We start from the raw sequence: 15293 nt of genomic DNA, 5'->3' as shown, positions 1-15293 counted from the left end.
CCCAACACCCAGGACAGACTCCTCTCTTGCTATTCTCCGTCGGGCAGCTCAGAACTCTCTAGGGCTTCCCAATCCGATGCCTCTGCTTGAAGCCCTTCTTAGCTCTCTGCCCTCCAAGCAGAGCCTTGTCTCTTGAGCTGGGGCCCTGAGGCTGGCCATACCCAGCTGGGCTTCCCCTCCGGGGGCCACCGAAGTACCTGTCAGCTCATGGGGAAATGGGCTGTCCCTCTCCCTCACTCTCCTATTCACTCTGCCAGGAGGGTGCCTCACCCCACCTCTGTCTTCTTCCTTCACTGGCTCAACCTCCAGATCTCACATCAGCCAGCCCTCCTCTAGGATGCCTTCCCTGACCACCCTCGAGCCTGTGACCTTGGCGCGTGGGGCAGGACTCAGTTTTCTCCCAGAATGAGGGACCACAGAGTAAGAGAGAGGCCTGTGACCTTGGGCTGAGAGCTCCTGGCAGAGGAGATCCAACCAAGGTTATTATGAACATTTTACCTGTTTATCACTGAGCCACTCCTTTGTCCCCAATCTTAGCACAAAGAAATGAGGCCACCAGCCCAGATGCGGAGAAACATCTCAGCAGGTGAATGCAATGCTCTCTGGCACACGTAGGCACCAAGCCCAGATGGGCACTCAGGTGACTCACGGCAGCACCAGTGGGCAGTCTGCTGGTTAGAGCCTTCTACAGTCCCAAAGAGTCGGACATGACTGAGCGACCGAAGTGACTGGCTGACTGACAGTCAGGGTCTCGAGGCATGCCTTCACTGGCCGTCGGAGGGAGCTGCTGGATTGTGTCCCATTTCACATATGGGGAAACTGAGGTTCAGAGCAGGGAGATAATTTAGTGGAGCTGAGATTCCTTCACCTTAGGCTGTTTGTGATAAGAAATAAGGATCCAGGGACTTCCCTGGTGGTCCAGTGGCTAAGACTCTGCGCTCCCAATGCAGGGGACTCTGGTTTGATCCCTGGTCAGGGAACTATATCCCACATGCAACAACTAAGAGTTTACATGCTGCAACAAAGACCCAGCACAGCGAAATAAATGAAAGAAATAAGGATCCAGAGGTAACTCCATATTGAGCGACTTGGGAAAAGTCCACGCTGAGCTGTTAGACAGGCAGAGCTGCTACCCAAGTGTAGCCCGGGTCCATGAGGGGCAGCTGACTTTGTCTCTCTGAGCCTGTTCCTTCCCCTACAAGTTGGGAAAACTGGTCACGCCAACCTCACACAGCCGTGTGAGCATCACTCGAGAGGCTGCAGGCCCCTCAGCAGCTTTAGTAAGGTGGAATTTACATGCTGTACGACTCGCCCGTCTTTAGTGCACACTTCAATGATTTTTAGCATATTTGTGCAACCATCATCACAATCCAATTTTAAACCACTTCCATCACCACCGAAAGAAACCTCGTGATGATGCAGATTTCAGAGCCCCCGGAAGCATCCCTGGCCAGCAATCAACAATCCATCAGGGTTTGCCGTGACTGTTCTTATAAGTGATAAAACATTTACAATGCTGAGCCCCAGGTGTTGGGGGTGATGGTCGCTTTATATTTTTTCAACGTCTTATGTATTTTCTGAAAAATTATTTAATGAGAGAGCATATGATTTTTTTAAAGCAGGGGCAAAAGAAATCGTTTCCATTTTGAAAGCATAAAGTCGTCAACACTTGAAAGAAAGGGACGGAAGAGGGAGGAAGACAGGGAGGGAGGCGGGCAGGAAGGAGAGAGGCAAAGAAGAGCGGTAGGAAGGAAGGATAAGGTGAAAAGAAAGATGACATGTTTTCTTTCATACTGAAGAATGGTGGTTGTGGGGAGTGTGCCGGGCTTGGAATCCAGGGCCCAGGGCACCAGTCCTACCCTGTCACCAACTGGCCCTGTGAACTTGGAAGGCCCTCTTTCTTGTGCTTCAGTTTCCATATCTGTACAATGAGGGCGGTGATGGGAAAAATGGAGGAACTTCTTCCAATCATTCTTTCGGCCGACAGGGGTGTCCTGAGCGCCTGCTCCATGCCAGGCTTCGAGCTGGGTGCTGGGAATACCGTGGTAAATAGGGCCAAGTCGGGCCCTGCTCTTAGGACATTAGAATACCAGGGGAAGCTAAGGCCAGAGCTGCCCTGAAATCTTCAAACCTCAGCTGTAAATTCATGGGCTGTGTGACATGGGCCAGCCCAGGGCCTCCTGGGGCGGCAGGAACAGAGAGGGACTTGTTGCCTGGGGGCAGTCTCAGCTCCTCCCAACTGTATTTCTTGGCCCACCCACTCCCTCGCCTCCACCCTGGCTCCCTGCTTCAGAGGATACCTCACAGTCTGTTGGGCCCCTTCCCTTCCACTTCCAAGGCAAGATTGGGCTGGAAATATTCTGGCCTCCGCCCACTCTTCTGGCCAGCCCGCGGGAAACCTATCTTCCAGCTCCCTCCCTGCGGCGTCAATTGATGACATGGTCCTGGGAACCCAGGCTGTGTGCTCAGCTCACTCAACAAATTTTGTTTCTAATCACCCCTTCCATGCCTGGGTACAGACATTAAGTTGTATAGGCTCACAGAAACCCATTTTACTGATAAGGAAACTGAGATTCAGAGACGTCTGATGATTTATCCGTAGTCACACAGCTCGGACATCCAATGCCGGGCCTGTCTGACATCAGAGTCCAGGAAACAAGAGACCTACAAGGATGACCGCTGCTGGGCACACGCCAGTCCAAGCATGCTACTTTCTGGTGGTGTTCTGAGCTCAGCAGGACTTGGGAACCAGGGTCCCAGAGCAGTTGTCAGACTAGGAGTGGCAGCTCTGGGTATAATTCCTCCAGGCCCCTCTGGGGTGACAGTGCCAGTTCAGATAGGCCGTATGTGGTGCCTGGAGGTGGTGAGATGTGTTTATTTCATCTTCCCTGTGCTTCAGGTTTGAAGGTACCTCTGCAGATGGCAAGGCAAGGCCTCCCCAGGAAACCACCATCTGTCCAAAATGAGTGGGAGGAGCTGGCACGTCACCATCCACCCCTCCCACACGTCAGTCGAGGCTGGTGGGCCCGGCACACTTTTCTCTGAGCACCTGTTCTGTCCTCTCTTGGGCAGACCAGGAGCTGGGTGGGAGGTGCAGAGGTGGCTCTGGCGAGAGAGCAGATCAGGCCTGAATCCCCAGTGCAGAGGCGCCAGGGGACACCTTATTTTTTTTAATATTTATTTATTTTTCTGCGCCGGGTCTTGGTTGCAGCACAAGGGGTCTTCGTTTAGCTGCAGGATCTCGTTCCCTGACCAAGGATCGAACCCAAGCCCCTACCACCAGGGAAGTCCCCAGGGGACACTTTAACTGAGGGTATGGGGCAGTCTGTCCAGGCGAAAGGTGGAAGCTGTGGAGTTGCTCAGCCATGCTCGCTCCTTCCAAGGTTGCCTGAGCCCCTATGATGGCCCATCCTGTGCCCAGCACGAGAATCCTGTGCCCAGCATGAGAATCCAGCAGGCAGTGAGGTACTGAGTCTGGATGTGGGAACAGCTGTGCTCATCACTGCCTATCCAGGCATGAGCCTAGCTGAGAAACAGGCTTCCAGGTCCTGGGCCCATCTCAGCCATCCCTTCCATTGCTGTGTGGCTTCACAGCTCCCTGCCCCTCTCTGGGCCTCCGTCCCACCCCCTGGACAATGACAGGGAATGAGATGTTCTCTGAAAACTCCTCCTCCTTGAGGTCCATTGTTTCTAGCCAACATTATGTGGTCAGAATCCTGAGATCCGATTCAGCGCCCGGAGGAGGTGAGGCAGGAGGTTCTTCAGGACCTTGGATTCCTTGCTGAATTTTGAGAGGATTCTCTGAAGGAGGGGGGCTGAGGACAGGAGGCTCTCCTTGGCAGCCCCCTCCAGCTGCTGAGTGCCCGCTGTGTTCCAGGTATGGGCTAAGGCTCCAGGAATCATTCTGCAACCACATGTGGTCATATATGATGCCTCCTTTAGAGCATGTGGTTTACAACTGAGGACCCTGAGGCCCTGAGGGTGAAGCAGCTGGCCCAGGGGCACAAGGCTGGGGAATGGCCAAGTCAGGACTCGAACCCAGGGCCTCTGCCTGGCGCTGGTTCCTCATCACTGAGCCAGGAGCCTTAAACTTGATGGGAACATGGGGATTGTGTTTAGAATCCAGATGGCCTCCTCCCCTCCCCTGCCTCCCCCAGCCCTGAAGATTCTAACCCAGCCTGTCTGAGGAATGTGTATTTGAACAAGCCACCCAGGGAATTCTGAGAGCCGGGGCCAGGGCCAAGATGGGGCCCCTGGCCACCTGGGCACCCATCCCCACCCCGGCCTGGGAAATCTGGGTCTGAGTAGGCACTGCTCCCACACATGCCCTGTGCTCTAATCTCTGCTTCCCATAAGCTGCTTGTCCTTTAAGTAGCGCTGGGAGGCAGCAACTCAGAGCAGGCTGGCCCAGACCCCTGATCACCCCTCCAGCTGGGCTCTGGGTTCCCCACACCCTCTATGTGGCACCTCAGGGACCTCCACCCCTCAGGCCTGCCAGGGCCAAGTGGGTCCATCTGTGCAGGAAGGGGGTGGTGCTCTCAGACTAGAGCTCCAGGGAAGGTTCATGTCTCTGCCTGGGGAGGGGCTCTCTGTGGGGAGTCCCATCCTTTCCAGCCCCGCCTGCAGGTTCCATGGCAACAGTAGTTGCCATGGTATTGCTGGGTGAGGAGAAGGTGGGGAAGAAGGTAGACCCCAGGTCCCCATATCCTCCCCAGCCTCTGCGCGCCAAGATGCCCTATCTCTCCAGTCCTGGGGGGGGGATCCCAATACTAGAGTGTCACCCCTGCAAAGAAGTCAACGAGTAAGGGGTAAAGACAGAGACAGGAAGTCCCTCCCCCTGCAAGTTAACCAGCTCCCTCTCCGCGCTGCCTGGCGCACCTCCGTTCCAGCACATGTCACACTGCATCACATTATCTGTTTACTTGTCTGTCTCTCCCACCACGCTGTGAGCGCCTCGGGGTGGGAACCGTCTGACTCATCACCTCCCATCCCCAGGGCCCAGCACAGGGCCTGGCACAGAGCAGCTGCTCCCAAATATGTTCTACACTGAATTTAATTGAATTACATAAAAGGCCAAGTCTGGATCCTCAGGTTTAGGGGGCAGCAGAGTTTGATGGGAAAGTTCCCAGGCTCTGGAGTCCGACAACAGCAGGTTTGATTCCCCGGCTCTGCCATTCCTGACTGGGTGACCTTGGATGAGTCATTTTCCCTCTCTGAGGCCTTGGTTACCTCATCTGTAAAGTGATCTTCTCCATATGAGAGCGCTTTTTGAGGACTTGGGGATTCAGTTCCCTTTTACTATTTATTTTCGGTTCCATTGGGTTTTCACTGCTGCTCGCGGGCCTTCTCTAGTTGCGGTGATCCGGGGTCTCCTCTTCGTAGCAGCGCACAGGTTTCTCACTGCAGCGGCTTCTCTTGTGGAGCACCGGCTCCAGACGCACAGGCTTCAGTAGTTGTGGCGCACTGGCTTAGTTGCTCCGTGGCATGTGGAATCTTCCCTGACCAGAAATCAAACGTGTATCTCCTGCATTGATAGAGGGCTTCTTATCCACTGTACCGCCAGGGAAGTCCTCAGTGCCCATTTTTTTAATGTAATTTTTTGACCATGCCACATGGCATGTGAGCTCTTTGTTCCCTGACAAGGAACTGAACCCGCGCTCCCTCAGTGCCCATTTATTAAGTACCTCTTGTGATGGAAAAGCGGTGCGAGCCCTGCCCTTCTGAACCTCACAGTCTTGCGCAAATGAAAAGCATTTGCCTGGCACCTAGAAATGATGGATAAATGCAGGATTTATCATGCTCTTTCCCCATAAAGCGGTTGACTCCTCCTCATTAGTCTCTGCTCTCCCCAGAGGTGGGGCAGGGTGAGGACAGAGAAGGGAAGAGCCCTCCCCAGGGCCCCCAGATGAGGCCTTGAACCCAGAAGCCTGGGCCGATTCTGTTGTTCCTGGGACCCTCTGCCCTTAACCTGAGCACAGAAAGCTTTGTGAGTCCAGGTCGGGCTCTGTGCTCGGGATAGGGCATTCAGGTTCCTGCTCTGGCTCTGTCCCAGCCCTATAGTATCTTGAGTATATCCTTTCCCCTTCCTGGGCCTTCATGTGCCTCACCATGAAGGAGATCTCTGTGGCCTCTCAGCTCCCCTGTCTCCTGAATCCTGGCAATCCCATGATTCCAATCCCAGTAGCCTGATCCCTGAAGAGGCCTCCACCATCACCCTTGTGCTGGCTTGGGTGGGGCTCTGGGTAGACGGGTGGAGTGATGAAAAGAGCTGACAGGACAGAGAGAAGTGGCATCCTGAAGAGTTAGCCAAAAGGACTGCTGAGGCTGAAATTGACATAGCAGATGTCTGAGGAATAGACATCAGGTCTACAGGCAGGAAGTGACTTTGGGACCCTTCAGTCCAGTCATTCAAAGGGAGCTGGGTCTGCTGGGAGATGATGAGCAGAAAGCCTTCACCAGAGAGTCAAACAGATCTACTGCAGGGTCTGGTAGATACAGGCTGGGCAACATGAATATCTCTGAGCCTCAGTTTCCTCATCTGTAAAATGGGAATAATAATACTGTCTTCCTAGTGAGGCTATTGTGTAGAGTCCATGAAATATTGCCCACAAAGAGCCTGGCCTGCAGTAGGCACTTAAGAAGCATGAGCCCTTTTCCTTGTTTCCTCCTTCCCCTCATCCCCCTCATCCTCAACCCCAGCCAGATGGGGCTGGGAAAAGGGGAAGTGAGATGCTGCCTTTCCCCACAGCGGAAAGGAGGGGAGGAAGTGCAGCTCCGTTTCCTTGGCATCCACTCTGTGGCCACGGGACATTTGGGCATTGGGGTGGGGCACCTCATGCCTCAGTTTCTCCTGAGTTGAATGACAGTGACTGAGTTGGGGCAGGGACTTCCTGTTGGCTCAGAACCAACACAGGGCAGACTGTGAGAGAGGTCTGAGGGTCAGTTCAGACTCACAGATTCTGGGACCCAGAGGACCTGAGGGTGGTCTTTTCCACCTTTCTCAGCTGCCCTCTCCCCTTCATGAATCCCTTGGGCTGAGGTGTGGTGAGGCACTTCTGGAGAGCTTCGAGGTCCCCGGTGGCAGGACAGGCGTCCCTGGGGCACAGGGAGCCTCCTCAGACCTTGACTCTCCTCTCACCCCCAATTCACTTGCAGGGACTTCTTGCCCCGAGGATCTGGCATTGTCACGCGACGCCCCCTGGTCCTGCAGCTGGTCAATGCTACTACAGGTATGGGTTTCCCCTCTTTGGACCTCATTCCCCATCTAAACAGCGGGGATAAAAATGCATAACGGAGAGGTGGCCTTGTTGTCTGGGGAGGAAGAAGAAGGCAGTGTTTTGTGTGTGTGTGTGTGTGTGTGTGTGTGTGTGTGTGTGAGGGGTCTTTTCCCAGTGGGAGATGAGACCCAGGTAAACTTTGGTTATGATGCTTTCTCCCCCGCTCCCGGGACCTTCTGGGGCAGAATATGCCGAGTTCCTGCACTGCAAGGGGAAGAAATTCACTGACTTCGAAGAGGTGCGCCTGGAGATTGAGGCTGAGACCGACCGGGTGACCGGCACTAACAAGGGCATCTCTCCAGTGCCCATCAACCTCCGCGTCTACTCGCCGCACGGTGAGATCTGGCCCTAGCCCCGCCCCCGGCCTCTCAGCTCCCGCGCCGAGCCCCGCCCTTTGGGAAACCGTCTTCTTGGCCCCGCCCCTTAGCTGACGCCTCACGGGCTTCACTCCTCCTCGGCGTGTCTTATTCTGGGCCCCCAACCGAACCGTGGCTCCGCCCACCTCTGGCCATGCCTCTAACGGGTCTCCGTTTTAGCCCTCCGCGTTTCCCTAACCCCACCCACCTACGGCCACGCCCCCAAACACGTCCTCTCTGAGCCCGGCCCTGTTCTTTAATTCGCCCGCCCACGGCCACGCCCCTCGCCTTGAGTCCGCCCTCTCGCCGCCCTGTCCAGTGCTGAACCTGACCCTAGTGGACTTGCCTGGAATGACCAAGGTCCCGGTGGGGGACCAACCTCCCGACATCGAGTTCCAGATCCGGGACATGCTTATGCAGTTCGTCACCAAGGAGAACTGCCTCATCTTGGCCGTGTCCCCGGCCAACTCCGACCTGGCCAACTCTGATGCCCTCAAGGTCGCCAAGGAGGTGGATCCCCAGGGTAGGTTCCCACAGGCGGCCGACACGCAGGGCCCCGGGGGTCTATTCACACTGTAAGGGGGAGCCACTGGAGGGTCTAAGCGAACAGCAGTGGGATCATATTTACGCCTTTAAAAGTCGTTTGGGCCACCGTGGAGAATGAATGGGGGGCGGAGCACAGGCAGGCAGTGAGTGAAGGAGGGAGAGGGCTGGGAGACAGCGGGAGTGTGGTGGGATCGGGAGTGCCTGGGGTCTCCTGTATGAGGCCGAGTGCAGGTGTAGACAACCCTCTCCTGCCACACCCTCCCCCAGGTCAGCGCACCATCGGGGTCATCACTAAGCTGGACCTGATGGACGAGGGCACAGATGCCCGCGATGTTTTGGAGAACAAGCTGCTCCCGCTGCGCAGAGGTAGGCAGGCCATGCCCCTGACCCACGTGACAGCCCTTCCCTTTCACCTCCAGCCCCTCACTCCCTGAATGCCCCTTGACCTCCACCCCACCCACAGGCTACATTGGAGTCGTGAACCGAAGCCAGAAGGACATCGATGGTAAGAAAGATATCACAGCTGCCTTGGCTGCTGAACGCAAGTTCTTCCTCTCCCACCCTTCCTACCGCCACTTGGCTGACCGCATGGGCACGCCCTACCTGCAGAAGGTCCTCAACCAGGTAGGGGCTCAGGCCAGGATGAAGTCTGGGAAACCAGCATGAGAACAGAGTCATTGAAGTGTATTTTGGGAGGGTTGCCCACTGTCCTACAGCGAGGTAGCACCCGAGCTTTGCTGCCCCTTTCCTGTCTGGGGCCAGGAAGGGAGCCCTGGCACCCTCCCAGGATGGAGGGTGTCACTGACAAGGGTTTGGGCTTAGGGGCTAGGACTGGAGTGTACTTGGCTGAAGACCTTGGTTCCTTCTGAAATGGGGAGAGGCTGATCTGGGGACAGGTGATCCCAAGGGACTCCTTGGATATTTCTCTGCCTGGAATGGGGCTTCCAGAATCACTGAGGTGTGTGTGTGTGTGTGTGTGTGTGTGTGTGTGTTGACAGTAGGGAGGCAGTGTGACGTGGGGCAAAAGTGGGGTCCCTTGCTTCCAATCTCAGCTTCGCCACTCACCCACCAAGACTTTCCAGCCCTCTGAGCTTCTATTTCTGCATCTGTAAAATGGTGATAAGACCCATTTCTTACAGTCATTTTGCAGTTTAGGGAGATACTGTGGGGGGTGACCTAACCAGAGTGAGTCCCAGAACTTGAGAATTACCTTGCTGCTAAGTCACTTCAGTCGTGTCCGACTCTGTGCGACCCCATAGATGGCAGCCCACCAGGCTCCTCTGTCCCTGGGATTCTCCAGGCAAGAATACTGGAGTGGGTTGACATTTCCTTCTCCAATGCATGAAAGTGAAAAGTGCAAGTGAAGTCGCTCAGTCATGTCCGACTCTTAGCGACCCCATAGACTGCAGTCTACCAGGCTCCTCCGTCCATGGGATTTTCCAGGCAAGAGTACTGGAGTGGGGTGCCATGGCCTTCTCCATGAGAATTATCTTAAGGGAGGCCTTAAACCTAGAGGGCACAAGGGGGCAGTCTTCCAGTCATCACTGCCCCTGATTTATTTCATCTGGCTCTTGTGGTGTCTAACACTATTGAATTAGTCAAAACCGGGTGATTTCCAATAAAAATCTAAATTTCTGGTTTCTATTAAAAATGGCATTGTTGACTCATTAGTTCAATTAAAACACCTCTGTGAGCACCTACTGTGTGCCAGGCAGCTTTCATTCCGGTGGGCAGGGCAATGGTGGGCAGGGCTGTGGCTCTGTACCTCACCACGTCCACACGGGCCCCAGACATCCTGGTCCCTGCCTGGTCCTGTGGGCTTTCTGGGTCTCTGTGACCATGGTCTTCACGCTTTCCTTGCCCCTACCCTTAGCAACTGACAAACCACATCCGGGACACGCTGCCAGGGCTACGAAACAAACTCCAGAGCCAGCTGCTGTCCATCGAGAAGGAGGTGGAGGAGTACAAAAACTTCCGCCCTGATGACCCAGCACGCAAGACCAAGGCTTTGCTGCAGTGAGGCCCTCCCCAACCCCTGACTCCCCATCGTGGAGCTGCCCTTCCCGCAGCCTCTCAGCACCACCGGGGCTCTCCCTGGGCTCCCTGCACTGGGTTTCTGCTGCCCCCTCAGGTGACACCAGTCTCTCCCCAGGATGGTCCAGCAGTTCGCTGTAGACTTTGAGAAGCGCATTGAAGGCTCAGGGGACCAGATCGACACCTATGAACTGTCGGGGGGCGCCCGCATCAACCGGATCTTCCATGAGCGCTTCCCTTTCGAGTTGGTCAAGGTAGGCAGCACCCCCGCCCTGGGGCAGGAGGGCTCACCTCCCTCCCACCCACTCACCTACCTAGAACTCTCTCACACATATGTTGGCTGACTTCACTAGAGGCCCTGGTGCCAGTCCTGGGAGTGGGGTGGAGCCTTTCCTGACCTCCCAAGTACCAACAGAGGCCCTGACCAGCCATCTCTTGGTCTCCTACACAGATGGAGTTTGACGAGAAGGAACTCCGAAGGGAGATCAGCTATGCCATCAAGAATATCCATGGCATTAGGCATGTATGGGGACCGGGGAGGGAAACCAAACCCTGGAAGGCAGAAGGGGTCTAGCGCAGAGGTAGAGGGAGTGATGGAGTGAGCTCCCCTCGGGAAGGATGAAGAGCCCTAGTGCTCAGTCTCCTCAACCCCGACTTTCTGGCTTCCAACTTGGACAGGCTCCGGCGAGGGGCACTGGATAGGAGACCCGGGCTACCCCAATACCTGCAGCCTGCTGCCTTCCTTTGGCTGTTCCTGGGCACAAGGCTTGACGGCTAGACTAGCTGGGTAGAGCCCAAGGTACAGGTGGCAGGGGAAACACCCTCTGGGCTTGGGTCCCCTGCCCATCCCCAAGGTGAGACAGCTCCCATCAGTCATTTCCAGCACAAAGTTGCCCAAACCAATGGGTAGGGCCTGAGATAGGCCACCAGGTGTTGGTCTGTGAACCTTGTGTGATGCAATGAGGCCTCTCAGCCCTCCAGACCCTCCCATGATCCTGTTAGCTCAAAGTTGGCCCCATTCCGCCCCACTTCCCTCCTTCCAGCCAGCACCAAGGCCAGTGGAGCAGGAAGGAAGACTGGGAAATAGACCGGTCCTTAAAATCTTAGTCTCTGCTCCAGGGATCCAGAGCTACACTGGTCCTTCAACAAGAAAATTTAAAACACCTGCTTGTGCCTAGGCAGTGAACCAGACCAAAATGTCGCTGCTTTCATGCAGGTTCCATTCCAAGGTTTGCATGAATTTACAGACTGCATTGGCTAAGGCACAGGAAAAAAAAAAATCTCCTAGTCTTAAAATAAAATGCTTTCTTCCCAGAAAGGCTCTCAGAGGCAACCCAGTTCAGCAGTTTTCAAACTATTTCTAGCCACAGAGCCTTTTGTAGGAACAGAATCTGAAGACAAAGCAGGACATATGCACCAACTATAAGCAAACCTTGTCTTGTCCTGAAAACCATCAATTGAAAGACCTTCATTAGAGTCCCTCCTGCCCATTTTACAGATGGGAACACTGAAACCCAGAGAGGGGTAGTGGGAGGACCCCGAGGGCAAAGCTCAGGGGGTCGGGATGGGGCCATGGCCTGGTACTCCTGGTGGGAGCTGGCCTGTGACACTGTGCCCTTCTCCTGCTCCGGGCATTCAGAACCGGGCTCTTTACCCCAGACATGGCCTTTGAGACCATTGTGAAAAAGCAGGTGAAGAAGATCCGAGAACCTTGTCTCAAGTGTGTGGACATGGTTATCTCGGAGTTAATCAACACCGTTAGACAGTGCACCAAGAAGGTAACTGGCGGCCCAGCCAGCCCCCCCACCTCTGCCCCGCCCTGCTCTGCTGCCAGGCGCTCCTTCCCCACCCCACCCCACTGCCCCTGGTAGCATGTACAGACCTCAGCGGGATGGGGGAGGCAGGCCACCGCAGTCCAGGAGAGCGGGACTCTCTGAGGGGGCCTCAACCAGCCCCTGGCCCCCAGGCTGGGGGGACCAAGGGATTAGACACTGAAAAGACAGGTATGGTAGTGGTTATTTGCTCTGAGAGCCTACCAAGAGCTTCTCCAGATCAGGGAGAAGAAGGGACTCAGTCCCCTTCCTGCTCCCAGAGGTGGAGTCATCTTTGGGGTCTCCAGGGAGGGGTCTTGGGGAAGTCTTGGCCCTGGAGACAGAAGAGATACAGGGCCTTCTTGGGTGCCGCCCTAGGGGCCTGGATGTCCAGAGGGATCCAGAGAACCCAGGTCAAGCAGGTACCCCAGCTCCCCACCGTCCTTCATCTTCCCCATCTCATCCCCGCCCTCACTGAGAACCCTCACTCAGGACCCTCACTGAGGACCCTCACTCAGGACTTTCCCTGTCCCCTCCATCCACATCCAGCCTTTCAGGGACAGAATTCTCTTCCATCTGCCTCACAGAACCACTCAAGGAGGGCAGAGCAGGGTAGGGAAGATGGTACCCATTTCACAGCAGGAAAACTGAGGCTCGGGAGATCAAGTGACTTGCCCAAGGTCATGTGAGCTCGGAGGTTGCAGAGCTGTAACTCCGAGCCAAGGCTTTGGACTCCACCCCGCAGCCTCCCTTCCTCTCCCCTCCCCACAGCCGTCCGTCCTGGCCCCTCTCTGTCGCCACCTTCACTCTTTTCTGTCTTTCCTCTTCTCTCTCTGTCTTTCTAAACTGAGCTCCTCCAGACTCCACTGGAGGAGAGGCACAGGATGCCCCTTGAGGAGAAAGGGAAGGGCCGGAGTAGAGCAGGAAGTAGAGAATGGAGACCAGGCAGCTACACAGCAACTCTGGGAGGCGTCCTCTGCCCCATAGTCTATGTAAATGGCGCCCCCTGGAGTTGTGCAGTGCACTGCCCGGGCAGTGGGTTGCCACGACCTTGGCAATTAGGGAATGGTGCTGGGCTTTGGAGGCGGGACGAAGCAAATAGAGGAGGTTCTGGGAAAGCTAGCATTGAACAGAATGAAGGTGAGTGGAGTCCGGGCCTGGGTCGGCTCCTCAGCAGGACCCCGGGCTGTGACAAAGATGGCGCTGGAAAAGAGAGAGGGAGCAGGCTTCAGGGTGGCTGAAGAGTCGTGGAGCCAGGCCCTGGGAAGGAATATGAACTCACTGAGGGCTCTTGGGTGGGGCAGGGGCCTGGGCCCTCAGAGCCCGGGGCGGCGCTCGGCCAGCCTGGGTGGTGCAGGAGGGCCCGGCCCGCGCTCACAGCGTCTTCTCTCGTCTCTCTCTCCGTGTCGCTGTCTCGCTCTCTCCCCTCGCGCCCGCCATCCTCCGCCCGCTCCCTGGCTCCGCTTGGCCTTCTCTCCCCTCCTCCTCCTCACCCGCCCACCCCTGGCTGCGCCCCGTCCTCCTCCCCCTTCTCCTCCTGGGTGCAGGACGGGCCTCTTCACACCTGACCTCGCTTTTGAAGCCACAGTGAAAAAGCAGGTGCAGAAGCTTAAAGAGCCCAGTATCAAGTGTGTGGATATGGTAGTCAGTGAGCTCACGGCCACCATCAGAAAGTGTAGCGAAAAGGTATGATGGCCGCCTGGGAGGGGCTGGGCCTGGCCATCGCTTCCTCACGGCCAGGGCCTCCTGTGGTGGGCTGCAACCAACTGCTGAGCAAGCCCAGAGGCCTCTCAGCTGCCCAGGTGGACCCAGGCCAGCCCGGGTGGCTCCTGGCTCTGAGATCCGGTGCCAGCTTCTAACTCTGGGTCTACAGTCCTCATAATTCCTTCAGGTCCCCGCCTCTGCCTGGCAGACTGCTCTCACCCAAGCACCCTCAGTGGTCCCTTTGACAACAATGATAATAAGGAGCTGGATGCTGTTTATTGAGCACCTACTGTGTGCTAAGCACTAGGCTAAGTGCCTGCCCTTGTTATCTGACTTCATCCTTCAAACAACCCTAAGCAGTGGATAGTCTTATCCCCATTTTACAGATGACAAAACTGAGTCTCAGAAAAGTACAGCAGAATGGGATTCAGATTTACAGAGACCAAGGGAAGAGGTCTTGGATCAGGGCCTCCTGGGCCAGGGGAGCCATCCCAGTCCCTCAACACTAATTTGCCTAAAAGCATATTGGATTACTCCCTTGATTGCAATCCATACACGTTTGCCAGGGTCAGCCTCTTTTGAGTAGTCTGTGACCTTTCAGATGCCTTTTTCCTATTTGTCTGCTTTGGGGCATTTGGGGGATTTTTCACCAGATCATCTAAAGCAGTCCTTCCCAGAGGCCTGCCTGAGTCCAGCCTCGCTTGTGTTTGAGAAGGCTCCTATGCTGGGAGGTGGGGGAATTTCTGCCTTAACTTCATGTCTCAAGTAAGGTGTCACAGTTTTTTGTGGCTCATACACAATTAGTCCTGTGCGCCCCTTTCACAATCCTGTCTCACTTTTGCTCACTTTTGTGCCAGATGAGAATGGATTAAGCAAATTAGCATCCACTCAGTGCCTGATTCAGGTGGAATCAAATCTGAGCTGGATTCTCTATTGTAGAGTATATATATCATGGCATCTAAGTCATGGTCCCACAACATCATGACTACTAAGCAATATGATCTTAACTTTTGTTAACTAAAAAGTACTGAGGTTTGGGTTTGTTTTTTTTTTTTAATTTTTGGCTGCACCATGCAAGTGAGATCTTAGTTCCCCAAACAGGGATCAAACTGAAGCCCCCTGCTGTGGAGACATGGAGTCTTAACCATTAGACCACCAGGGAAGTCCCGTGCATTTATTTTAAGCTGCCTCAAATCTCTTTACAAAAGAAGGCAATATATATCTAATTTTTTTTTTAATTTTGGTTTTTCCTAGTGAAAGTGATACATTCTCAAATAGAGAAAATTTGGAAAACCCCTAAGAATAAAAAGGAGGCAACAACCCTCCCTTTCAAGAGAACCACATTGAAACTTTTGTACATTTTCTGTAAATACACTCCTCTTTTATTTATTTAGATTTAACTAGTTTATTTTTTCCACTTTTTAATTTTATATTGGAGCATAGTCAGTTAACAATATTGTGATAGTTTCAGGTGCATGGCACAGCAGTTCAGCCGTATATGCATGAACTACATACATAAACTCCCCTCTCATCCAGGCTGCCACATACAGGCTCCTTCAAAAAAA

At 54.7% G+C, this 15293-nt stretch overlaps 1 protein-coding gene across 9 annotated transcripts in view; it reads left to right on the top strand.

The window, feature by feature from the left end:
• DNM1 (dynamin 1) overlaps positions 1-15293 on the top strand; it is a 44034-nt gene that overhangs the window by 7451 nt on the left and 21290 nt on the right. For 8 of the 9 annotated variants that reach the window (XR_008682393.2, XR_008682392.2, XR_016038519.1 and 5 more), the window contains exons 2-10: positions 7156-7229; positions 7463-7612; positions 7953-8156; positions 8447-8545; positions 8643-8803; positions 10053-10195; positions 10332-10467; positions 10665-10732; positions 11853-11991. Coding sequence is in view for 5 of the 9 variants with exons in the window: in XM_055399240.2 (XP_055255215.1) it covers positions 7156-7229; positions 7463-7612; positions 7953-8156; positions 8447-8545; positions 8643-8803; positions 10053-10195; positions 10332-10467; positions 10665-10732; positions 11853-11991 (1174 nt within the window). In the remaining 4 variants the exon portion in view is untranslated. Of the gene's footprint in view, positions 1-7155; positions 7230-7462; positions 7613-7952; positions 8157-8446; positions 8546-8642; positions 8804-10052; positions 10196-10331; positions 10468-10664; positions 10733-11852; positions 11992-13571; positions 13711-15293 lie in introns of all 9 variants that reach the window. The other variant, XM_088841129.1, reaches the window with a different exon arrangement.

Source organism: Moschus berezovskii, chromosome 11, assembly GCF_049115385.1.
Source record: "Moschus berezovskii isolate FMDL1 chromosome 11, NW_MosBer_1.0, whole genome shotgun sequence".
Lineage (NCBI taxonomy): Eukaryota > Metazoa > Chordata > Mammalia > Artiodactyla > Moschidae > Moschus > Moschus berezovskii.
This window is presented reverse-complemented; position numbering and strand designations above follow the sequence as displayed.